At 39.7% G+C, this 25,870-nt stretch overlaps 1 protein-coding gene across 2 annotated transcripts in view; it reads right to left on the bottom strand.

The window, feature by feature from the left end:
- Positions 1-7,438: 7,438 nt before the first annotated feature.
- The window catches only part of GABRR2 (gamma-aminobutyric acid type A receptor subunit rho2), a 40,756-nt gene continuing 22,324 nt past the window's right edge, over positions 7,439-25,870 (bottom strand). Inside the window, exons 4-10 of one of the 2 annotated variants that reach the window (XM_060753021.2) lie at positions 24,122-24,345; positions 22,947-23,029; positions 18,883-19,023; positions 15,105-15,257; positions 14,107-14,303; positions 13,589-13,726; positions 7,439-11,232 (exon numbers count right to left, since the gene is read on the bottom strand). In XM_060753021.2, the coding sequence (XP_060609004.2) occupies positions 10,924-11,232; positions 13,589-13,726; positions 14,107-14,303; positions 15,105-15,257; positions 18,883-19,023; positions 22,947-23,029; positions 24,122-24,345 (1,245 nt within the window). In that variant the 3' untranslated portion in view covers positions 7,439-10,923. The remainder of the gene's footprint in view (positions 11,233-13,588; positions 13,727-14,106; positions 14,304-15,104; positions 15,258-18,882; positions 19,024-22,946; positions 23,030-24,121; positions 24,346-25,870) is intronic. The other variant, XM_060753022.2, reaches the window with a different exon arrangement.

Here is a 25,870-nt window from a genome sequence, read left to right as displayed (position 1 = left end):
ATTATCCAGATAATCTTGGATGGAAATCCCCTGCTCCTCATTGCACCAAGAAATGACAAATGTGTCTTGTACTTCTGGGTGTATTTTGATGATTTGGCATGACCACCATTTGAGCAAGGAGTGGGTGGGTGGGATGTGCTTGGGAAAGCGGCTTTGTTTACATATCCTTGAAGCTGCCGCTATCAGCAAGTGCCAGCTTTCCTTTTCAATGAACAAGATGTTCCAGGTTGCATTTGCCCCCATGCTTATTTACATCAGCTAGCTAACATGTGATAGTTTGCTTTTGCAGTGGCTCTTTTAAATGGTGACAGAACTAGACATTGATGCTGGTCCTAATGTTTGTCCTGCTGCAGAAATGACCGTCCTTTTAAATGAATGCCCTATGCTCTAAAACCATAAATATATAGTGACAATTACAAATCAACAGGTTAACAGTCGTATATTTTCAACTATTTTTTCTTATGTTTTTTTCCTTAACCAAGCTATTAAACACAAAACATTGCTCCGTATTCAGATAGTTGTAACGACAAATTTCAAACTTCCACTCTATGTCTAACTTTTGTTTTGTGGATTTTAATATGTATTTTATGGAAATATGTTTTAATATGTGTATTCTGTAGCACAGCTAGTTAATCACTAGCAGCAATAAATCACTAGCGACAGGAAGGTTGCAAGTTCAAAGCCTGAGTCGGGGTTGAGCTTCCGATTGTTAATAGCCCAGCTTACTGTTCACCTAAGCAGTTCAAAAACAGCTGTGCTGTGAGTAGAGAAATTAGGGACCCTCTAAACTGGAGAGGTTAATTTATGACACCATAAAAATGCTGGAGATCAAAGAGCAAGGAGGAAATACTATGATCAAAAAGGCTCAGTGTCATAGTGAATGAAGTGACAGCTCCCCCCTTGACCAGAATTGAGCAACCTCCAGTATCCGATGTTGGAAAAAACTGCTGAATGACTTCTATCTGTCTGTATGTCTTGTATGTCTAAAAATGGCATTGAATGTTTGCCATGTATGTGTGCATTGTTATTTGCCTAAGTCCTCTTTGGGGTAAGAAGGACGGAATATAAATACTATTAAATAAATAAATAAATATGCAGAGTTTTAAAAAATGATTATTTGTTTTGTTTATTTGTTTTAGCAATGTTGTAACCTACCTCAAGCTGTGAGGAGAAGCAGGTAAGACATATTATTATTATGATTATTATTATCACCATCCTTGGATGTTTGTGGGGGGGGGGGAGCAGTGAGAATATGAGAACTTTGACGTAACCCAAACCATTGTTAGCAGTGTCAATAAAATATCATCTCTATTATATTTTTTTCCTTGTAAGTTTTAAAATATTACTGATTAATATCCAAAATTTGTGTTGGATTCCACTTATTAAATACTAACTTGGGTACCAGGGTTATTTGAAAAAAAATCAGTTTTTAATTGTACAAAATGGAAAAGTTTGTGTGTGAACTACAACTCACATCATACCAGGTTAACTCCGAAAAACTCCATCAGTACTTAGAGTTTGTTATGTTGGGCAAGTTTGCTCTAGATGCATCATCAGTGGGATTCAGTGTGCTCTCTGGCTGTAGGGTAAACAACAACTTCCACTATGGTGAGTTAGTCCCCTCAAACCCCCTCCAATAGGTTAAGTTAGTCGTGGGAGTTCTGTGTACTAAGTTTGGTCCAGGTGGAGGTCACAGTTTCTTTGTTTGTGGGTGAATTACCACTCCCAGAAAGGAAGGTCAGTTCCCTCCAAATACATCCAGTAATCAAATCTTATACTGCCCATTGTCCTTAATGTTACCACTTGACTTACCCACTTTACCCACCAGTCCTATCCTCACAATTGAGTTGCACCAGTCTGCTCACACGTGCCCAGGAACTGTTTATTATTGCAGGTTCATTGGTTGTTGTTTTGATGGTTGCTTTTATATACAATGTTATTGTTTTGTTCTGTTTAGTGTTGTGTTCTATATACAAGTGTATATTTTAACCATGTTTATTTCGGGCCCGTCCCTATGCAAGCCGCCCGAGTCCTTTCGGGGAGATAGAGGCGAGGTATAAAAATAAAGTTATTATTATATTATTAATTTTAAGACATGCTTTCAATGTGCTTCATTTAAGAATAAAAATGTACATCCCTTGGTCAACATCTGATTACTCCTAAGCACTCTAGTCAAACCGGCAATGCTTCTCTTTTAGTACCCTATCATTGCTACTGGATAATTTATATTGTTCAGTGTGGGAACAATAGTTTTCTAAGATCTACAGAGACACTCGCTGGAACATCCCAGCAAGTGAGAGTCCAAAAGTGGCAGGCTCAAACCCAGAACCTCAACCAGTGGCTGATACCAAATGAGAGACTCCCCCTGGGCGTCTTCTGTGTAGAAGACTGGGCGACTTGGAAGGCGCTGAACAGACTGCGCACTGGCACCACGAGATGCAGAGCCAACCTTCAGAAATGGGGCTACAAAGTGGAATCCACGATATGCGAGTGTGGAGAAGAGCAAGCCACTGACCACCTGCTGCAATGCACCCTGAGCCCTGCCACATGCACAATGCAGGACCTTCTTGCAGCAACACCAGAAGCACTCCAAGTGGCCAGATACTGGTCAAAGGGCATTTAATCAACTAACAAACTTGCAAATTTTGTGTTTTGTCTGTCTGTTTGTTTGTTTTGTTCTGTTAGAAATGTAATACAATTGACTGGTTACCCTGACATGACAAATAAATAGTGTGGGATGGTTGGACAGAAACCTTACACCTGGGCAGATATTTTAGGGCAATTTTCCTCTGTGAAACAAAGCCAGATTTTAACATTTGCTGTAAGTGGATGATTGTGACTCTTGAGCCATCGCCAAAAGCATTACATTACATAAAGAGTTTTTGTCTTCATTAGGAATTAATCTGTTCTAACCACCTGTCAGCTGGTAATGACCGTTTATTAACACGAGGCCCAAGCTGAACATAGCAATTCGGCATATTTAATTTATATATCAAACAAAGCGTGAAATACAGGAACACAAACCCACAGATTTTCAAACACTTTCATTTAGACACCATTTTGTAAGTGTGCGTTTTACAATTATGCGGAGACACAGGCTCCCGCACAGACCTTCATGTTCTTTCCTTATCTCTCTGTGTCTCAATGTTTATCTGCCCCAGTCTGGTGCCTACATCCTCAACTGACATAGACAAATGGTTTTGGACATTTGGCTCAGAATATTCTCAGAAAGTAATGCCAATATTGCCTTTTTGCTGCTGTCAACCCCGCCCCCCTTTTTGTCACTTGTAAAATGTGTATGTGTGTTTATATGCATTTATTAGCATTCAATACTGTTCAGCTATCTGAGATTGCCAGACAATTGATGCCATAAGTCTTGATCAATAGAACCAATATTGGGATTGTAGTTCAACACATCTAGAAGATTTTGCATAGATTAAGCTATAATAAAAAAGTATCTCTACTCAAAAAGTATTTTTTTCCTTTCCACCTATTTAATCTGGATACCATGATGGAGGCATCTTCCCCAGTTTATCTAATCGAATCTAGTCTTGCCCTGTGGCATCAACAAAAAAACAAAGGCACATCAATACTTTCCTTTTAGGAAGTGTCAGACTGCCTTTCTAGTTAGTATGGAAACAAAACATGACTTTGAGCACATCTACTTGGAGTAAACATTACAGACGTATGGCATCTTGCCTTTCTCACTTTTAACACATTTCCAGTGCTGATTGTTGTTTTTCAGCACCTCCACTTTGTATAGAACCTCCTGTTTGTGTAGTATTGCATAATAGCTGGATTAACAACAGCGGTTCCCAACCTTTTTTTTAAATCAGGGACCACTTGACCAGGGACCACTCTCCAACATTAGTACCAAAAGGGTTACAATTCAGTTTTGGTCAACTTCATATTCAGTTTGGTTATTTGGGGTGCTGATTCAGAAAATTGCATTGGATAGACCACATCAGCTCTAGTTTCAGATACAGAACATATGTCAACCAGTAGTTGTTATCTGTTCACACACAGAAAACCATATTTAATAATTTAGAGCTGATGTGGAAGTAGTAATCTTTCGTGGGTAATTATCCTCTCCCCTCCTGACATCCCTGTTGCCTTGGCACGATAAGAGGATTTCGCGAGACCAGTCGCTCTTGTTGCCGCATGGTTTCGAGGCAACAGTATAGTAATGGTGAGGCTACGGACCATGTTTTCGTTCTTGCAGACCACTGGTTGGGAACCATTGATTTACAAATAACAATGTAAACTAGAATTTGGTTTATTGAATGTTGGCTTGTTGGGTCTAATCCTGCTCTTGCAAACAAACTATGACTTGCCCCTGACTTTTTTCTCCAATTCCTTAACTGAAAAAGATGCTGAGAGTATGGAGATAAACAAGTGAGAAAAAGGAAAACAAACTTTGATTCGGTCATTGGTGGTACAACTCAATGTCTAACTATGTTTACTGGGGTATTTCACTGATATTTATTAATTTCTCCAGCAGCAAATTAGCCTCATCCCTGGCCGCTTAAGCTTCTCCAAATGCAGTTGTGCCACCATAATGTTAAGGCAAGGAACAGAATAGATACACTCAATGAAAGTGGTCAGTAGTGCATATTCTTATGGTTGGATTTGACTGAATCTTTGTGACTGACAGTATGTAAAAAATCATCCATTCTCCATATCAGGTGTAAGAGGAAGAAACTAATAAATCTCCTCCTGTCATAGATGTAAGTATGACATTTTACAGTTTGGAGAAAAAATTGAATCATATCATCAAAAGTCATTTTGAGCCTCATCCACTATTTTACCGACCTTTACCTACCCTGACTTGTGGGTGATGTGTTTGTGTGTATGTTTTAATTGCATTAATTTTATGTTTTAATTGTAATTACAAAGTGTCTTATGTATATGGATGAAGTCTATTCCAAACAGCATACCTTTAAGCAATTTGTTTAGACCATATCTCTGTATAAAACATCAATGGCTTCTCTGTAGCTAATAATAAAGCTGTTGCTGGGAGATATTTTGATGTTTTTAGTAATTTATTATATTCACCATTCCACAAACAGTGCTACTTTGGATGAAACGATTTTGATCACAAAATATCAACCCGTCATAACATTTAATCTATGGCTAAGTGGGAGATACGTGGATCTTAGAACGGGCAGAGATGAGATGATAAAGATGACAAGTACCGTATATATTTATGAAATGTTTAAGGGAATTTATGAATACTGGATCAGACGAAATTAATTTAATAGGATGACATTATAATCCCTCCTGCTCCTGAGAATGAGGATAGGATATCATGTTTAAAGACAGGGAAAGAAGCAATTGTCTGCGGCATGAAGCTCAGTAGGCACAAATGGATATCCTACAGCCCCTTTTGTGACTATCACCAGGTAGCCCCAAAAGGAAACGAAGGGCTCTCCCACACAGCCATATAACCCAGAATATCAAGGTAGAAAATCCCACAATATCTGAGTCCACACTGCCATATAACCCAGTTCAAAGCAGATATTGTGGGGTTTTATTCAGCTGTGTGGAAGTGGCCTGAGAATGAAAATAAATTGATACTTTTCTTACCTTGTTCATCTTTACCATCCTTCTATTGAAATAGCTCAGTATATGACTAAGATTTGGATTATGATGATTGACACGAATCCTGTATGGGATTTATGGATGCATAATTCAAGCTGTATTTTGCAAATCCCATGTGAATAATTTTTCCCTGTTAGTTTGGGAACTGGGACTGTGGGAGTCGACATGTATCCTTGTTCTCAAACATCACCTAGCTCTTTGGCCTATTTCAGTGTAGTGATTTAAATATTGGACTACAGCTTTGGTGACCAGGGTTTGCATCTCCTCTCAGTCATGAAACCTCTGGGTGACTCTGAGAAAGTTAGCCCAAGAAAAGCAGTGATAGGGTCGCTATAAGCCAGAAACAACTTGAAGGCCCACAACTACAACAATAGTTACAGTGCTACACAGTACATCTCTGACCCTACTAACTGGGAAGCAGCCATTGCAATCAATAGGGGCTATGAGGAGATTATGAATATGTAACAGTCATGAGTGCATATTCTAGGTTATACATTCGTAACTGTCATAGAGGTTTTTGGACATTGTTTATATCCTACTTTCCCCCCAATTTGATACTCAAGACAAAAATCATAGATAAAAATTAGCAAAATACAAAATTAAAGATATTAGTATGGTCAGCCTTTGATATCTTCTGGGGTTTGGTTCCAAGACATACTATGGATACCAAAACCCCTGGATGTTGAAGTCTCATCATACACAATGGGATAGTGTAGGGTGTTAGTTTAACAAATCTGGGGAATTCCAGAGCTTAAAACACTCACCAAGAAATCCCTCTCCCATGTCCTCACCAGAAGTAGCTGTGATGTTGGTGGAGGAGTATGAACCTGCCCGTGATCTCAAAACATGGGCAGGTTCATACGGGAGGATACTGCCCTTGCCAAACTGGACTTAGTAATACTTGAAAAAGAGGTGAAAATGATTTGCCTTTAGATCATGTTGGACTCCACGGTTAAGTCAACTTGGATCTGTCATGTATTAGAAGAGCTGATAAAAGTTACTTTTTTGAATACGACTTCTACAATGCCCAGTTGCTTTGCATGTGAGAACTGGTTGATAAACAGTTGAGCAAATGAACTGCAAATACATGAAAATTGTGATCAATTTTACTTTTATTTGGATCTCCTATTGAGCCAATAATGGAATCAGAGAGTGCAAATATATTCTCAGACTAATTTGTGCCTGAGTTCAATAAAATTATTTAAATACAGTAGAGTCTCGCTCATCCAACGTTCTGTATTATCCAATGTAGTTTACCTCCTGCCTGGATCCACAACTGTTTCAATACATTGCAAAGTTTTGGTGCTAAATTCGTAAATACAGTAATTACTACATAACTTTACCATGTATTGAACTGCTTTTTCTGTCAATTTGTTGTAAAACATGATGTTTTGGTGCTTAATTTGCAAAATCATCACATAATTTGACGTTTAATAGGCCTTACCTTAATGCCTCCTTATTATCCAACATTTTTGATTATCCAATATTCTGCCAGCCCATTTATGTTGGATAAGCACAACCCTACTGTAACTAAAAACACCCCCTGAGCTTTACCCCTCCGACACCCACTCGCAATGCACCATTCCAGTTGCTGGATATCCTTTCAAAATAGCTTATTCTGTACATGCACACATGCAAATTATTTAATAAGGGGCTAAGTTCTTCAGAACAGGATTCATTGAGTTGCATTTGATTGGGAAGTTGTGTCCATGGCACAGAGGACTGGATGGCCCTCGTGGTCTCTTCTAACTACGATTCTATGAAATGTTGTGTCTGAATGCTATGTTTTCTGCCACTAAACAAGTCATGCAATAGATTCAGCAAATATACATTGCAATTTGAAGCCAAGATGTTTATTTACACAGCAGGAGACACTGTCCTATTACAACAGCATTCTATCATAAACAACATTTAGCTCTGAAGCAAGCCCATGGACACTGCTGACTATTGTTACATTATCTCGGCCATTCCTGAATGACTCCTGCTTATGCATTACTCTAGTTTCAGCAATAAGATTTTACAATTAACATTGAGTTATTGAGCAATGGACTTCTGAGTTCATACAACAGTGTATTCACTACTTTTTATTTTTAAAAAACTGCCTGCATTGACACAGGACCTCACACCCAAGAATCCAAAGAAATCCAAACATTCTGTAGTCAAATAAATCTTGCAATATCCCAGTGAGGTAGGTTGGTTGATTACCATTTTACAGATGGAGAAACTAAGGCACAGAGAGTTTCAGTGACATCCTGAAAGCCATGGTAACACATCACCGTCCATCTTGCTCTCTCAGTTGAAAGCAGATTTATAAAATAACTTATATATAGAAATGCCCCCCCCCCTGGTGGCGCAGTGGGTTAATGCGCTGAGCTGCTGAACTTGCAGACCAAAAGGTTGGTGATTCCAATCCAGGGGTGGGATGAGCTCCCGCTGTTAGCCCCAGCTTCTGCCAACCCAGCAGTTTGAAAAGATGCAATAGGTACCACTTCGACGAGAAGGTAACAGTGCTCCATGCAGTCATGCTGGCCATATGACCTTGGAAGTGTCTATGGACAACACCAACTCTTCAGCTTAGAAATGGAGATGAGCGCCACTCCCCAGAGTCGGACACGACTAGGCTTAATGTCAGGGGAAAACTTTACCTTTACTTTGATTTATAGAAATGGACTTATGTGTGTATAATTATACCTATTTACACAAGATTATATACAGTATATTCAAAAAAGGCAATATGGGGAGTGATCAGGGGCAGGCGAGTGTGGGGCAGGTAAGCAAGTGGGGGGGGGGAGGATGAGAAGGGGAGCAAGCGAGCAAGCGGTGGGCTCCCATACCAGGAGTGAGGGTGCTGTGTACCCCTTCTGATATGTGTGCCATAGGTTCGGCACCACTAATTTAGGGTATTCTTATTTCTACACTATAGAAATACAATTATCGAAGTCCATAGCCCACACTCAGATACAACAATAAGGTTATATTCCTCATATGACTACCCATTGACTACATTTGTCTTTCTCTGCATATGTGCATTGTGCATGTGTGCGCCTGAAGGTGACACTTCATGCACCTGACAAAGAGAAATAACATTCACCAAGATTTGTCACAGGAAGTCTGTAGGGTTTAAGGCACCATACTTAGTTCTTCTAAATTTCAGACTCATTGTCCTGTTGCTCTTCATATTCTGGTTAAATAAATAAGGAAAAAAGAGGAGCGCTGCCTCATAATTTTGGACTTTCAGAAACGTTTTACATTTTGTCTTAAATTATTATTGGAAGAAATAATACAAAAGGCCAGCCATAGCTCAGAAATGACAACATCTGATTTCCTAAGAACTTAAAATATTTAACCTTCAATTTGTTCCTGAGCATAGGAAAGTCAAGATGACTTTAAATACTGATAACCAATTATCTCCCTCCAATTCACAGAGATTTGGAGTGAGAGAAGAAAGAAAAATTGTGTTCTTGGTATAACGTTGTGCTATCTTAAAATCATGGAATGATAGAGTTGGTAGAGACTGCATGGACCATCTAGTCGAACCTCGTGCCATACGGGAAAAGCACAATCAAATCACGCCTGACAGATGGTCATCCAACTTCTAATTAAAAGCCTCCAAAGAAGGAGCTTCCACCACACTCCAAGGCAGAGAGTTCCTAATATTTGTCACTTGATATTAGTGGAAGAGTTAACAATCATAGAGTATTTCATTGTAGTTCTTGGGATAAATCGCTTCTCAAGCTAGAAGTTGGAAACATTATTCCTCTGGATTACTACTACCACCAGAATCCTTCGGGTATTGCAGCAAGCAAAAGTTTGCAAGATAGGAATAAGTAAGGAGGATCTTCTGATGTAGCACACAAAAATGATAGGTGCCTGTGGCAACCCCAAAGACACACTGCTAATGTAGGAAAGTTTTTTTTTTTACAAGGCTCATCCAAAAAAACCAAATACACCACTCTAGTGGTGGGTTTCTTCTATACTGTACTTAACACTTTTTCCCCTCCTGAGATCTACATGATTCCCCTTTCACAATGTTGTGCGATAGGGACGCAATAGATTAAATAGCTCTACTTTCCCATCTTTGGTCAGAAATATTCTACTGATTTTTACTGACTGAACTCTCATTATTTTAACCATGAAGTTGCAAAAGGTGTTTTATTCAGCAGCTTGCTTTTCCTCAAAACAACAACAACACCCTGAGGCTGGATCTACATTGCCATATAATCCATTTCCTGAATTGGATTATATGAGTCTACGCTGACACATAATCCAATTTGATGTAGTTAATTTGAATGTGGATTATATGGCAGTGTAGGTGGGACCTAGTTTTTCAAGATTCTTCTTATTATCTTCAGAAGATTTCCTAGTCAGGCAGATCACCTTTTGTAGTTTGCTTACGATGACTGCTTCTTACAAAGCAAACTCAACGATGGATGACATACCCCATACAATATATTCCAAATCTGCACATTTCTTCATAAAATATAGCACCTTCTCCTGATTTCAACATACAGTAGAGTCTTGCTTATCCAACCTTTACTCATCCAACATTCTGTATTATCCAACGTAGTCTGCCTCCGGCCCGGATCCACAACTGTTTCAATACATTGCAATGTTTTGGTGCTAAATTTGTAAATACAGTAATTACTACATAATGTTAGCATCTATAGAACTCCTTTTTAGGTCAGTTTGTTGCAAAACATGATGCTTTGGTGCTTAATTTGTAAAATCATAACATAATTTGATGTTTAATAAGTTTTCCTTAATCCCTCCATATTATCCAACATTTTCGCTTATTCAGTGTTCTGCTGACCCGTTTATGTTGGATAAGCGAGACTCTTCTGTACTACTTTCTCTGCAGAGTTTACATAGTAGACTCTGCTTGACTTATAAATGTGAATCTATCAATACTGGGGGCCTATGACCAGAGTAGCATACATTGTCTGACACCAAAACTCAACCTGTTTTCAAGAATGAAAGAAAAGACTCCCATTAGATAATAACGCGATGGGAAAAGAAACAGACACTGACTGGCACAAGTGAATGGTCTTCCAATAGTTTTGTGAAGCCGCCTTGAGTCTCTTCCGAGTTTGAGAAAGGCGGGGCAGAAATGTTTATTTATTTACAGTATTTATATACCGCCTTTCTCACCCCTGGGGGGACTCAAAGTGGTTAATAAATTGTAAATAAATAAACAATAAATAAGTGGCTGTTAGAAAACTATGTCCTAAATTTGCACCAGGATAATTGTGCTCTATCTTAGATTCAAAATAATAGCAAAATGCACAGTATGATCCTTTAATATCTTCTGTGTTGAAGTCTTCTTCAGCAAAAGACAGACCAGTAAATTAGGTTAAAAAATATATAAGTTCCTGGAAATATTAATCTGGAGTATTTGTCAATGGCATGTGTGTTCTGCATGATGCGCAGGCTAACGTGACCCTTCAGCCCTTTCTTTCTTGATGAATGAGACTCATTATTCATGGCCAAATGGACTACCATCTTGTCTTGCTTGTCTTCTTCAGTCACGATCTGGCCTCTTGCATATTCTTCTAGGCTATTGGTTTCTGACTCACCATATATACCTTCCAGCAGCATGGTTTTTGTCGAAGGTATTCCACATGTACAGGAGAACTGAGGAAACAGAACAGTGAATAGACCAGAATGAGAGAGAGAAAAATCACACTTCTACTTTATGGACAACATGTGTTAAGAATTTATCTTCAAATCCTAAGACAGGAGAAGGGCCTTAGGGGTGGCACATGAAAACATATTTCTGCTGATTGTAAGGGTAAATTCAGACTCAGCAGTATTATTTATAAGAGCCAGAATAGTGTAATGGTTTGCATGTTGGGCTACAACACCAGAGACTAGTGTCTGAATTTCTGGGCAGCAATGGAAACCTACTTGGTGACCTTGGGCAAGTTATATTCTTCCAGTCTCAGAGGAAAGTGAAGGCATGTCTTGCCAAGAAAACCCTAAGGTAAGGTAATTTTAGGATCTCTATAAATCAGAAAAACAACAGCAATCAAGTATTATTTACATAAAATAGTGTGACTTCTGAAGACAGCAAGCACTTAAAATAAGTCTATTTGCACGAAAGGTGTTTTAACATTGTAATACCATATATATATATATTATTAAGGAGGGTGCCAATGTGCCTCTCTTTCTGTCAGAATTATAGGCCTATGTCCATGAAATATAAATATATGGAGCTTGGCATGAATTTTGAGGAGGCTCCAGTGATGTGCAGCTGGGATTGTTTCGTTTTTAATATGCTTACTTTGAATGATTGTGGGGAGCTCATGTTTTGAGGCTTGTCATAAGTTGTTCACTCAGTAGCCTCCATCCACTTTCTTGGTCCTAGCTAGAGTAAACTCATTGAATCAATTGCTGAATGGGAAATCAACATACTAGATACATTCCATTGATTCAATAGACTTATTCACACTTGGGCTACCAACTAGATTCAGGCCACTAGGGTCTCACTTTGGCAGTGCCAAGAAAGCCCTGTGATAAGTCTACATTAATGTCACCATAAATTTGAAATGACTTGAAAGCAAACAAGAACAGGAAAATATCTGGAGAGCTGTATGTTGGACAAGATAAATATTGGTTGGCATTATCTTATGAAATAAATGAGTGAAAATATGACATGGGGAAAAGAAAACACAAAAGAATTGGGATGGTTCTAAGTGTTCTGGATACAACAAAAATGGAAAAGAGAAAATAATTTTAAGGGCAGCATTCAACTATAAGAATGGTTGGTGCGATGGGTTAAACTCTTGTGCTGGCAGGATTGCTGACTGACAGGTCAGCAGTTCGAATCTGGGGAGAGCGGGTTGAGCTACCTCTGTCAGCTCCAGCTCGCCATGTGGGGACATGAGAGAAACCACAAGGATGGTAAAATATCAAACATCCGGGCATCCCCTGAGCAATGTCCTTGCAGATGGCCCATTCTCCCACATCAGAAGTGACTTGCAATTTTTCAAGTCACTCCTGACACACACAAAAAAACACTATAAGAAATGTTAAATTATTTTAAAACAGTGTTACAGTTTACTGAGATATTGCAAACTTTTTATGGATTTTGAAATGTATTGGAAGTAAATCAGGATATATGGTACGAGCCCTGTACCCATGAAACCAGTACCCAAAGTTTTAAAAAATTGTCACAGTTAAGAGTTACATCAGCAACCTAGGCTTGTGTAAATTATTACAACTCAGAATAAAGATGTAAATGTTGACAAAAATAACAGAAACAATTATAAAGACATCAGATTCATAAATTTGACAAGTACACAATGGAGTATTATTCAATGCAGTCTTTCAATTTTAACCATAATTATGGAAAACAGATAGATGACTCACCGTGAAAACACTATGGATTTGGCTATAGTTCCATGAAATAAATACAACACTTAATCCTGAGATGGGCTGTATTCATCCTCCTGTATCAAGTCATGGACTGAGCCTGTCCATGGGGCCTCATTCAAGTTTTGCTGTTCCAAGGCCTGCATTGTTGTCTATGTGTGGATCTCAGGTGTGCTTCCTTTATTATACATAGGAAGCTCATTCCTCCCACCCCCATCTTTGTACATCACACTGGAGGGGGAAATGAGGATGCCCACACCACTCCTGCATCTGTTCTTACCACTTAATTAATTGAGTTGTTAATTAAGTTGATCTATGTACTGCCTTTCAGTAACAAGGGCATTCTCGGAGTAATATATGCCTCAAAACAGATGCAATAAAATCACAAAAGCAAAAGGAAAGCCACAGAAGTCATACAACTTCTGTGAAATGGAAGAAAGACCAGTCTGGGTGCACGTCACATTCAAGAACTTTCTGTCTTCTCCTGTGATTTTGGTTGAAGCCAGATTGTAAATGTGTATCTGACTGGTCAGTGCTATGTATTAACTTATCGGCAGTAGTTAAACACAGTGCAGCGAACACAGGGAAATGCCATGATGGATTTCCCTTTCCTTACCCTCCCTATATTGTCTCTGCCAAAGTCCCAGGTTGCAGACTTCCCCAGTTCTGATCTCAGTTTCTTTCCCTCTGTCGTTCCTACTACCATCAACTCCTGTTTTTGTGGTGTCAGGCCTCCGCTGTCAGATCGAATGCTCTAGACAAAAATTGTTCACACACACAGACATTCAAGGATCAGACTTTTCTCATTTACATTCACAAAGCACAGGTGTTGGGAGAGGAATCTTGGGCCCTGGGAACAAATTGTGGCCTTCTACACCATATCCAATTCCCCACGACATCACTGCTGGGTGGTTTTGAGTCTCCGTACATGTTTTTTTCTCTCTCTTCTAAATGACTGATGTGCTTAGAAACAATTAGAGGCTGTAAGAGCTAATGTGAGCTGATATTTTTTCCTCTGCCCACAGCTAAAATGGGACTGAAAATATATCTGAAATTGAATTTGGCTTCTGACTGAAAAAGGTTTCTCACACTTGCTCTGATATATTCAACCTACATACAGGGAATAGCTCTTACCTTATCTCGCAATTTCCGCTGCTTCCGCTCCTGCACAGTAGTCAGGTAGTTCACAGCGGCATATTCGATGACTGAGAGGAAGACAAACACAAAACTGACCCAGAGGTAAATGTCCACAGCTTTGATGTAAGAAACCCGAGGCATGGAGGCATTGACACCCGTGATGATGGTGGACATGGTCAGCACTGTTGTGATCCCTAAAAAAGCCCAATACGAAGGTTTACTTCAAGTATTAACACAGGACAAGTACAGTTGGCCCTCCGTATTTGCAGTTTTACTTTGGCTGATTTCATTAATCAGTGTTTGATTAATATGTTCTATCAGAATCTTATCACAGAGTTAAGCTGCTCTTCTCTAGGCATTTCTAGGTCCTCCATCATGATTTTACAGTCAACTTCAGGAAAAACGTTGATAACAGATTCACACTGGATGACACAGAGCAGTGTTTCTCAATCTTCCTAATGCAGCGACCCCTTAATACAGTTCCTCATGCTGTGGTGACTCCTAACCATAAAATTATTTTCGTTGCTACTTCATAACTGTAATTTTGCTACTGTTATGAATTGTAATGTAAATATCTGATATGCAGGATGTATTTTCATTCACTAGACCAAATTTGGCACAAATACCCAATATGCCCAAATTTGAAAACAGGTAGGGTTGGGGGGGGGGGGTTATTTTGTCATTTGGAAGTTGTAGTTCCTGGGATTTATAGTTTACCTACAATCAAAGAGCATTCAGAACTCCACCAATGATGGAATTGAAGCACACAGAATTCTCACGGCCGACAGAAAATACTGGAGGGTTTTGGTGGGCATTGACCTTGAGTTTTGGAGTTGGAGTTCACCTACATCCAGAGAGCACTGTGGACTCAAACAATGATGGATCTGGACCAAACCTGACATGAATACTCAATATTTTTTTTTCCTTTCCTTGTGTCTGTATAAAGTCCTGTCCTTGAAACAAGTAAACTGTGCATTGTAGAGAAAATCACTCACCCAATGAAACTCTTGCAGGGACAGCTCTGCGGTCTATCCAGAAGGATACCCAAGACAACATGACCATCAGTGTGGCAGGGAAATAAGTTTGGAGCAAGAAGAAGAAGATGTGACGACGTAAAGTAAAGTTAATATATAGGCGATTGTACCAACCTGTTGAGAGAAAATGAACTTTAATACAGATAGCACTCAGAGTTATGAGCAAGCGTTAGGTGAGACTCAGGACCTCGTCAGATGAACGTTGTCCTCTGTTTCTACACACTTAAAATGATGGAATCCTACAGATTCCATCAAACAACCACAACCAATTCCGTGGGTTGCCCGAGGGACTTGGAGTGTGGAGAAACAGGTGTATTTGAAAGACGGGATGAAATTGAATCCACTTTTCTCCCTGGGCTTAGAAATGCTTACAAACGGGTATTTTTCTCTGGGATGGGATATGGTGCATCTGCCCGTTTTAAGTCCATATTCTGACGTTTCAGTGTGGGTGTCCATGTGAGCCCCTCAATGCTTCTTTTACAGCCATTACTTTTGAGACTTCTATTATTATTCTTTTTTAAAAAATTCTGTTGCTGTAACTGTACAATTTTGAGCCTTTAACATTCTGGAATTGCACTTTTTTTTAAAAAAAAAGTGAAAAAAACGTGAGCACTCCACAGGTTATTTTTTTATGTCAGAAGGGACTTAAGAAACTGCAAATCGATTTGACTGTCTGCAAGGACATTGCTCAGGGGATGCCTGGATGACTGATGTTTTACCATCCTATGGGAGGCTTCTCTCATGTCCCCACCTGAGAAGCTAGAGCTCGACAGATGGGAACTTACCCCACTCCCCGGATCCAAACCACCAACCTGTCAATCGACCAGTCCTGCTAGCACACGGGTTTAATCCACTGCGCCATTGGTGGCTCTATTCCACAGATAAGGAAATAAGATGAAACAACACCTGTCCGTGTAATGAGAAATGCAGTGCAGGGATTAACTAGAAACAGGAGGAGGAGGTCCTGTTTGATGGGGTGAATAAATTCTCCATCTTCTTTCAAGATGAATGCTATGAGACGCCAAAGGAAGAAGACAATTCCACTCCCCTGCCCCTTGTGTGATGAGGTCCTTAGTACATAACAAATTTGCCCTAACACATTTGTATTTTCAATTTACAAAGGTAAAGTGGGGTTGATCATGCCTTGCCAAAGGATACACAAGTATTTATTTAACACCAGCTGTACCGCCATAAGTTGCTGTGGCCAACCTTCCCTCCCTCTTTCTCTCCTTCTTTATTTCCTTCTTTCTTTCCCTTTTTTTTCTTTCCTTCTCTCATTCTTTCCTTCTCTTCCCTTCCTCCCACCCTTTTCTTTCCCTTCCTCTTTCTCCCCTATCTTCCTTCTCTACCTATTCTTGGACTGCAACTCCCAGCAGTCCTCCTACCTACCTATCTCTATCTAATCTATCTATCTGGATGATTGCTGGGAGTAGCAGTCCAGGAATAGGAAATTGGAAATATACAGGGATTGGGATGCTCTCAAAGAAATCCAAGGAGAAGAAAGCTTGAATCTGGGAAGCAGTACATTTGGACCATCCTCCTCTCCTAAACAGCCTGGTCTAGGGTATACCGGGAGCTATAGTCCGGAAGAAAGTGTGAATATGCTATTGTGTGTGTGTGTGTGTGTGTGTGTATGTTTTGCCAGGGAATCATTTTTGCGCATGTGCTGTAGCATCTTTTTGCTTTTTTGGCTTTTTAAGTCCCTTCCGCTGTGTTTTTCAGTGTTTTTATGAGTGATGGTCATTCATTGGCCAGATAGGTGTGTTGTGTCCAAATTTGGTGTCAATTCGTCCAGTGGTTTTTGAGTCCCACAAACAGATATTACATTTTTATTTATATAGATAGTCTATATTTTTTGTTTATTTTGTTCATGTAGTGTTGTCCCTCCACATTTACATTTTGACTTTTACAGATTTTATTATTTATGGATTTGATTTAAAATGTTCTCTCTAGGAATCTCTAGGTCCTGTGGTGTGATTTTATGACCATCTTCCTCTACTCACGATGGAGGACTCTGATATTTCTAGAGATATCTCTTCTCTAGGAATCTCTAATTCCTTCAGTGCAGTTCTATGAAAGTTGACCATAGAGCTGTGCTGGAAGACCTACAACGTCCTAGAAAAATATTCTTGCTGGTTAAAAATAATAGTAATTTATTTATTTACAGTTTTCTGTTTTCATGGGAGACCTGTGCCCCTAACCACAGTGAAAATGGAGGGTTGACTGTAGTGTCCTCCTATGTGCTTAAGGAAATTAGGGCTGAAATTCTGTTAGAGAGTTACACACTAGAGCTATGGATTCATGACTGTTTCATATTTGTGATCTTTATTGTAATCCCTAGTGTAAGGAATACATAGGAACAGTGAAAGCCCTCCAATCTCCACTTACTAGGAAGCAGCCACTGTGGTCAGTGGGGGGTCAATTTAGCTGTCAATTGAAGATCCCATCTGCCCTTATGTGAGTGATCTCCACTGTGAGGGGAAATTGTGATTCAAACCCTGCTTCTACCTGTTGCGTTACAGATCACTACCAGGAAGGGCTAAGACTATCAGTTAGCGGCTTCCAAACTAACAGAGGAACAGACCACCACCAATTGACACTACTGCTCCCTGGTAAGTGAAAATAAAAAATGTATTGGAACAGGATTCATGACACAGCATCCTAACTATGGTGTTTATACACACATAAATCCCCAACAAGATTCCAAACAAGGATTTTATTGAGGAGATGAATTATCCTAGACCAGGTGTGTCAAACTCATTTTCACTGAGGGCCACATCAGCCTCATGGTTGCCTGCAAAAAGCTGTTGAATCCAAGGGCAGAGATTCTGTGGATACAGAGGGCCAACTATAATAATGTAGATAGTGGTCAGTGTTCTTTAGTTTTGACCCAGTTTGGGGCCCAGAATTTTTTTTTCGTGTCAGAAGCAAGTCGCTTCTGGTGTGAGAGAATTGGCCGTCTGCAAGGACGTTGCCCAGAGGATGCCTGGAATGTTTTACCATACTGTGGGAAGCTTCTCTCTCAGCTGGAGCTGACAGATGGGAGCTCACCCCATTCCCTGGATTTGAACCGCCAACCTTTTGGTTAGCAGTCTTGCCATTGCTTCCACTGGGGTCTCCAAGTCCTGGGTGATATTGAATGACAACCCCCATCACGTTTTATTGTCCCTTATGTGGACTGAGGTATTAGGAATTGCAACCCAACAACACTTGTGTCTCTGAGGTTAGGGAAAGGTTAAAGGACATTTTAAAGTCAGACATCATACCCACAAGCCTTGTATCTAAATTCAAAATCCACTATCCTGACTAAACAGAGCAAACTGCAGCCTTCCAGATGTTACTGTATCACAACTCCAATTTAAACTCCACAGTTTAAAACTTTCAGCATTTTTTCACTACATTGCAGAGTCATGAGTTTGATTTACAAATGGATTTGTCCCGCTTTAACAGCATTGTCAGAGGAACCCAAATACCGCAAGACAGCTTACGTGGTATTTATGAGGGCTACAATTTGATGAAGCTCCTGGAGCGACCTTGAGCCAGTCATTATCCCTCTAACCTCACAAGGTTATATGGGGCATAAGGTGGGTGGAGAACTATGACTGTTACTAAGAGGGGTAAAAAAAAAAAACCTTATAAAAAGGAATCAATAAAACGACAAATATTTTAATGATTTTTCTCTGGTCTGGTTTATCAAAATGATTAAATTAAATAAAAAGAGAGAAAGAAAACCTGATACCAGTGCTGCTATAGAAAGCGAGTCTGGAAGTTGTATGGAATTTTTGTATCAAGAACTGAGACAAGGAAATCTTCTCATCTGTTTTCAGAGACTCATTCCCATTTTTCCAGTAGAGCATCAGATCTTCATCTGTGTAAGCATCTGTGAGGAGAGTTGAAATAGGAAAAATATTACTTTATAGATCAACAACAAGGTAATGAAATAGTGAAATGAATCAGTGACCCAATCTGGAAAGATGAGAGAGTGGAGTGAAAGGAAAATCTAATTTTAATTGGCAATCTACAATTGATACTACTCTTACATAGCTGTTGTGTGCCTTCAAGTGGTTTCTGACTTACGTCAACGCTAAAGTGACCTTATATTGGATTTCTAGCCTCTCCCTCTGAAGATGAGAGAATGTGACTTGCCCACAGTCACTCAATGGATTTCAATTCCATTTTTGTGTGTGTCAGGAGTGACTTGAGAAACTGCAAGTCGATTCTGGTGTGAGAGAATTGGCCATCTGTAAAGACATTGCCCAGGGGATGCTCAGATGTTTTGATGTTTTACCATCCTTGTGGGAAGCTTCTCTCATGTCCCCACATGAGTCTGGGGAGAGCTCAACCCGCTCTCCCCAGACTGTAACTGCTGACTTGTATGTCTGCAGTCCTGCAGCACAAGAGTTTAACCCAGAGGTCCTCAAACTAAGGCCCGGGGGCCAGATACAGCCCTCCAAGGTCATTTACCCGGTCTTCGCTCAGGGTCAACCTAAGTCTGAAATGACTGGAAAGCACACAACAACAAAAACAATTTTATCTCATCAGCCAAAAGCAGGCCCACACTTCCCATTGAAATACTAATAAGCTTATATTTATTAAAAACTGTTCTTCATTTTAATTATTGTATTGTTTAAAAGTGTTTTTTGCACTACAAATAAGATGTGTGCATAAGAATTCATTCATTTTTTTTCAAATTATAATCCGGCCCTCCAAGAGTTTGAGGGACTGTAACCTGGCTCTCTGTTTAAAAAGTTTGAGGAGCCCTGGTTTAACCCATTGCGCTACTGGGGGCTCCTCCCCGTTTCAATGCCTGAGCAGGATTTAAGTGCTAATCGTTCATTTTTCAAACAATTATACCATACTAACTCAACTAGATTCCAAACAGTATTCTGGCCACTATACCAATATTACCTGTAGCATGTATACATCCCAAATTATTCAACATGGCATCACTGTAACAACAAACAAGATATACAAGATATCTGCTTTCCTGCAGATCCAGCCTACAGGATACAGGATGCATGCAAATCTTAGATCTGATCCTCAGAGTTTTGGGTCCACATAAAACATCTGTAAACTAAATTATAAATTATATTGGTTCTGCCTATGTGTTGAAAGGAGGGAAGAAACCATTTCAGACAAAAGCCAGCAGGGGTTGATCTGGCCGCTCAGAAGCAAGCTATAGCTCTGTTGATGTGCTCTGATCCCATAAAGGAAAGCCAAATAGACCAGTGAGCAAATGGATTAAATATCATTAATTTGGCCCATAGATAGGTTGGTCTCCCCAGGGGATTTATGGATCACAAATAAACATGATAATCTCCTGGAGTCAGTGGCACGGAACATAAACAAAACCCACAGGAATGAGACATATCCTTTTCCAAGGTCTTTAGATCCTTTTTTAAATTCTACAGCTGAAGCCCTGATCAGACATCAGAAGGGAAATTGAAGCTCCTTGGCTCCGTGCTCACGGATCATACTCCCCATATATTGTAGCTATAGAATCAGGCCCGTAGCCAGGATTTCGTTTCGGGGGGGGGGTGTGAATTTTTTTCAGGGGGGGGGGTTCGGGGGGGGGGGGAGGGCTGAGTCTGAATGAAAGAGGGTCTAGCCTAGCAAACCTTTTCTATCATTACCTCAATACCCCCATGCATATGGGATATATTGAGTATGGTGATCAGATCATTATATGAATAAACATAACAGTTTAAATAATGCACCAGTAAGGCCTTTTCGCGAACCACCATCAGAATTTGGGGGGGGGGGGCTGAAGCCCCTCAACCCCCCCCCCCCCCCGCCCCCCTGGCTACATGCCTGTATAGAATGAGACACGCTTATATTTTTGGAAATGTCAGTCAAGGGAAAATCAGATCTGCCTTTCCCAACACCAGTGTATCTGCATTGCGATATGAAATGCAGGCAAGGAGCAAAAATAAGACAAAACCAGAAAGGGCTTACAGACCACAAGGCATACATTTTATGACCCAGAAGAAAACATCAGGCATTGGTGTATTATTCACCTAAAGCACATGAGTCAAACTCAAGGTCCATGGGATGATTCCATCCCACCATGATGGATGCTAGACTACAACTTCTGTATTCCTCCTCATTAGACATCATGATGGGAGTTGTAATACAACAGCATCTGGAAAGCTGCAGTTTGTGCTGTTTAGTCAGAAGAGTGGGGTTAACGTAACCCCACTTTCCTGATTTATTAAAAAAATGGTATGTCGCTTTCTACCAAAATTAGATAAATTAAGAAACATAAGATAGCACTATATCTGTTTTAGTCCTTGTTTTCCTGTGTTTGTAGTGACATAGACATTTATGCAGGGCTCTGTAAAGTAAACAGTTACTGATACTTTATGATGTAGTGGGTACTTTTACCATATACTTTTAGGATGCATCTCCCATCAGAGCTAGCTGAGCCAACAGTGAAGGATTCTGAGAGCTGCAGTCAAATAATACTGACAAAACCACACAGTATGACACAGCAAATATATGCTGGAATTCGTATCACAAAATCACAAGTCGGACACTTCCCAAGCGTTTAGGACTGTGTGATATATTTTCGGATGATGAGCACAGATCCAATAAGGTGGCCTTTTGCAGTTGACATATTGTGATTTTGTCAATGTATCTTTTGGCACGGCACCCAGTGTGCCGATTACCACTGGGACCACCTGTACTGGTTTTTGCCAGAGCCTTTGCAGTTTGATTTTGAGATCTTGATAATGGCTGAGTTTTTCCGGTTGTTTTTCGTCAATTCAACTGTCACCTGGTATGGTGACATCAACAATCCTAACTTTGGGGGGGGGGGTGTCCTCAAAAAGGGTGGGGTATAAATAAAACAACAATAACAACAACAATAATAATAATAGTTTCCAAATGCCGGCTGAGATCTTTTGACACGGCATCCAGTGTGCTGGTTACCACTGGGACCACCTGTACTGGTTTATGCCAGAGCCTTTGCAGTTCAATTTTGAGGTCTTGATAAGAGCTGAGTTTTTGTATTATTATTATTATTATTATTATTATTATTATTATTTAAAATGATAAAAATTAGATTAAAAGCACACCAACCAAGTTAACAAGTCCAAACATTTGACTTCGCACTTTATCCAGGAGCCGTATCCTCACAATTGATTTGAACTATTTGCACTATTCCATTGTCTACTCGTGCCCAGAAATTGATTATTATTGCAGGTTTATTGGTCGTTGGTTCAATGGTTGCTTTCATATTATGTTATAATGTTGTTGTTTTATTTTATTTTTATGCTGCTGTTTATGCAGTTTACATTTTGTATTTTAGTATCGTATATTTTAAATATGTTGATTGGGCTTGGTCCCCATGTAAGCCACCCCGAGACCCTCCAGGGAGATGGAGGAAGGGTACAAAAATAAAATTATTAAACAGCTTAAAAACAGAATCAGATAAAAACTGTGTCCATTTTGAAACAACTCCACCAGGTCCTAAATGATTTAATAAAAGACCATGTGATGGTACCAATGCTGGTGCCAACTGAGCCTCTGTGCACAAGGCATTTCACAAACTAAGAGCCACAACAACAACAAAAGCCACAATTTGATCAATTCTAGACTAGGTCAACTCTGAAACTACTACAGTGATTGGTTCTGGACAATGTATGGTCTATTTCCCCATCAGTTTAACCATATTGATGTATTGTGGGCTCGGCCTCATGTAAGCCGCACCGAGTTATTATTATTATTATTATTATTATTATTATTATTATTATATTAATGAACAGGTGTCAGAAAACATGAGAAATACAAAATGCTACATACAGCTTTCCAGTTCCAGAGTACAGGTCTGTGTATCTAATGGGAATCGGCTGAAGTCCATATTGCACATTGCTGTCACTGTGATTCTGGAAAGTCCATGAAAGAAAAGTCAGCTTGACTATATAGAAATCTGTGATGAACTAACAAGACAGAGAAAAAGTACATAACACATAAACGTGTACTCCTCTACTTGGATTTACTGTAAGTTTGAACTGATTAAATTGGTTGATGAAAGGCAGTCACATGTCACATTGTGTGTGAGCCACTAAGAAACACTTATCTTCCCAATTTTTCAACTTTAACCATAGATATAACACTCACAGAAAGGCAGGCTGCTTAATTTTAAGCCTCTTTGAAGATTCAGGAGTTTAGTTTCTTTTTCACTTTACTAAGTCAAAACAGACAAGGATTTTATTAACACAAAACTTTTCCTGGGATTTAAGGGCTGGGAGAGATTTCCCAGTATTGTGACAGAACTAGGTACAGACAGCTTAAAAACATAATAAACTGTTTTCCATCATAGTTTATTAATAAACTGTTTTTCACCACTATCACTCCAAATTCAGCTTTTAAGAAGCATATGCCGTATTTCATCATGTAATAGTCGCATGTGCCCTGTTTTAGCTGGAAAAAGGGGGGGGGGTGCAACTATTACACAATAAAAAACCATGCCTTTCTGCAGCTTTGTTTCCACGCTGTTCATAATAGCAGTCACTTTCAGCTTGAAGCCTGCTGAATTGCATATAAAATTATCCTCATTCAGGATCAGAATGAAATTCTTTGCACAGCAATGTTCTGCTGGCAGACAATCTGCTTGCAGTGTAGCCAGTGTGGGAAGACAGTTTAGCACAGGAAGGACTCCCAGCTTCCCTCTTCATGTGACTTGCTCCACTGTACAAATGACAGCTTTGCCAGTGCACCCGTTCCCCTTGGAGCTATGACCCTTCACTTAGTTGAGTCTGGAAGCACTGGGCTGAAGAGAGTGACAATAATGACTTCTAAACTCAGCCGAATGAAATACCATACCTGGAAAGGGAGTGGTGCAATTTACTACTTGAAATAAGCAGCAGTAAGTTGTTGCTTACTTTTAATGAGGAACTGTGGTCAAGTAGCCACAACAAAACTGTGCGGGAACCAAGCTGGACAACCAGTTTGCACTGCATTGGTTATGAAATTACCTCATGCTGTAGAGCACATGGCCATCTGGAAATACCCGCAACATGATGTTGTCAGTAGTTGTGTCGTGAATAAACGATCGTTTAGAGTGAACAAAAAACACATCCGGCACCCAAATCTTCTTCACCAACCTCCCATCAAAAGTCATGCTCTTGTTCGTATGACTGGGAAAGGAAAGGCGCTCATCCTTCCAGTAATGCCTCAGATACAGTGTCATTGTAAAATCCTATGTTAGGAGAGGAGAAAACAAATATATTATATCCCTCATCTAGGAAGAACTTATAATACAGAATAAGATTGATGAACATACCTAAATACAACACATAATATATTGAGTAATGTATCTGTTTCATAGAATCCTAGGATCTCATCACATTTCTGAAACAGTTTGAGAATGTATTGTCAAAGGCTTTCATGGCTGAAAGCACCGGGTTGTTGTAAGCCTTTCAGGCTATATGGCCATGTTCTAGAAGCATTCTCTGCTGATGTTTCGCCTGGATGTTTGTGCAGGCGTTTGAGTAATTTAGTGCAATCTGGTAATGGAACATAGGAATGGAACAATGGACGACGAACCTGGACTACGCTTGGATGATGAGAAGATTGGGTACGGTTGTTTTTTGTAATAATTGTGCATTGTAATTGCTTATTGGTAATTTATGGATAATGTGTTAAGTCAATTGTTATATGTTGTATGGAACCACTGCTGTTTCTACTGTTTTTACTGTTTGTGAACCGCTGTGAGTCGCCTTCGGGCTTGAGATACAGCGGTATATAAGCAAAGTAAATAAATAAATAAATAAATAAATATCTATGGCAAACATCCTCAGAGGTTGTGAGACCTCACCATAGATGCAGGCAAAATGTCAGGAGAGAATGCTTCTAGAACATGGCCATATAGCCCGAAAGGCCTACAACAACCCATTTCGAGAATGATTTCGAACGGGTCCTATTATGCGACATTGCCCCCATCCTGTCAAAACATTGCAGAAATGGAGTATTTGTACATGGGATTCTAATAGCAGTGTTTGAAATACTATGGAGGTTTCCATCATGGAAGCGTTGTTGTTGTTGTTGTTGTTGTTGTTGTTGTTGTGTGTGTGTGTGTGTGTGTGTTTGGGAAATTCCATCAACTATGATAACTTGAAATGTGGAGGTGTGCCTGAGGATTGAGTCTCCTGATCCTAGACTGTTCATGATGGAAGCAACCACCATTTCTGTTTGGGACATCAAAAGAGAAAGATCTCTGGGTTTAAGGAAATTGGGAGTTTCCACTTTACTGGAAGCAGTACCTGCAGCAACAGTAGATGCAGCAAAGGAGCCATATCTAATGAATCAAAAATCTATCGTTTCGAAATCTAATAAGATTAGGTTTCTCAGAACTCTTTATTAGATTTCTCAGAACTCCACACTTTGCACCAAGAGGTAAATGCATTTACTGTGCAGATGCAATAATATTTTCAAATCTCGCAACAGCGGTAGTTCAAGACTTTGAGGCTACATCACTGCACAATTTTAGAATTATTAATTTTTAAAGTCACGTAGGGAGTCTCCCAAACAAACTGAAAGGAGCTAGCCTTCCATGGTGGGACGAGTCAAAGTGGAGTATTTTCTGAAAGTAACAATCATAGTATTTGGGTGTGATGAGGTCAGTATGCATCCCGTCTGAAAACAGTACGCAATCAGTCAGAAAAGGTAACAGGATACATACTGAGATACACGGATTATATCCCAATGTGATTCTGGCCATGAAA

The sequence above is a fragment of the Anolis sagrei genome, chromosome 1, assembly GCF_037176765.1.
Source record: "Anolis sagrei isolate rAnoSag1 chromosome 1, rAnoSag1.mat, whole genome shotgun sequence".
NCBI lineage: Eukaryota > Metazoa > Chordata > Lepidosauria > Squamata > Dactyloidae > Anolis > Anolis sagrei.
Note: the sequence above shows the minus strand (reverse complement) of the source record. Positions and strands in the feature narration are given on the sequence as shown.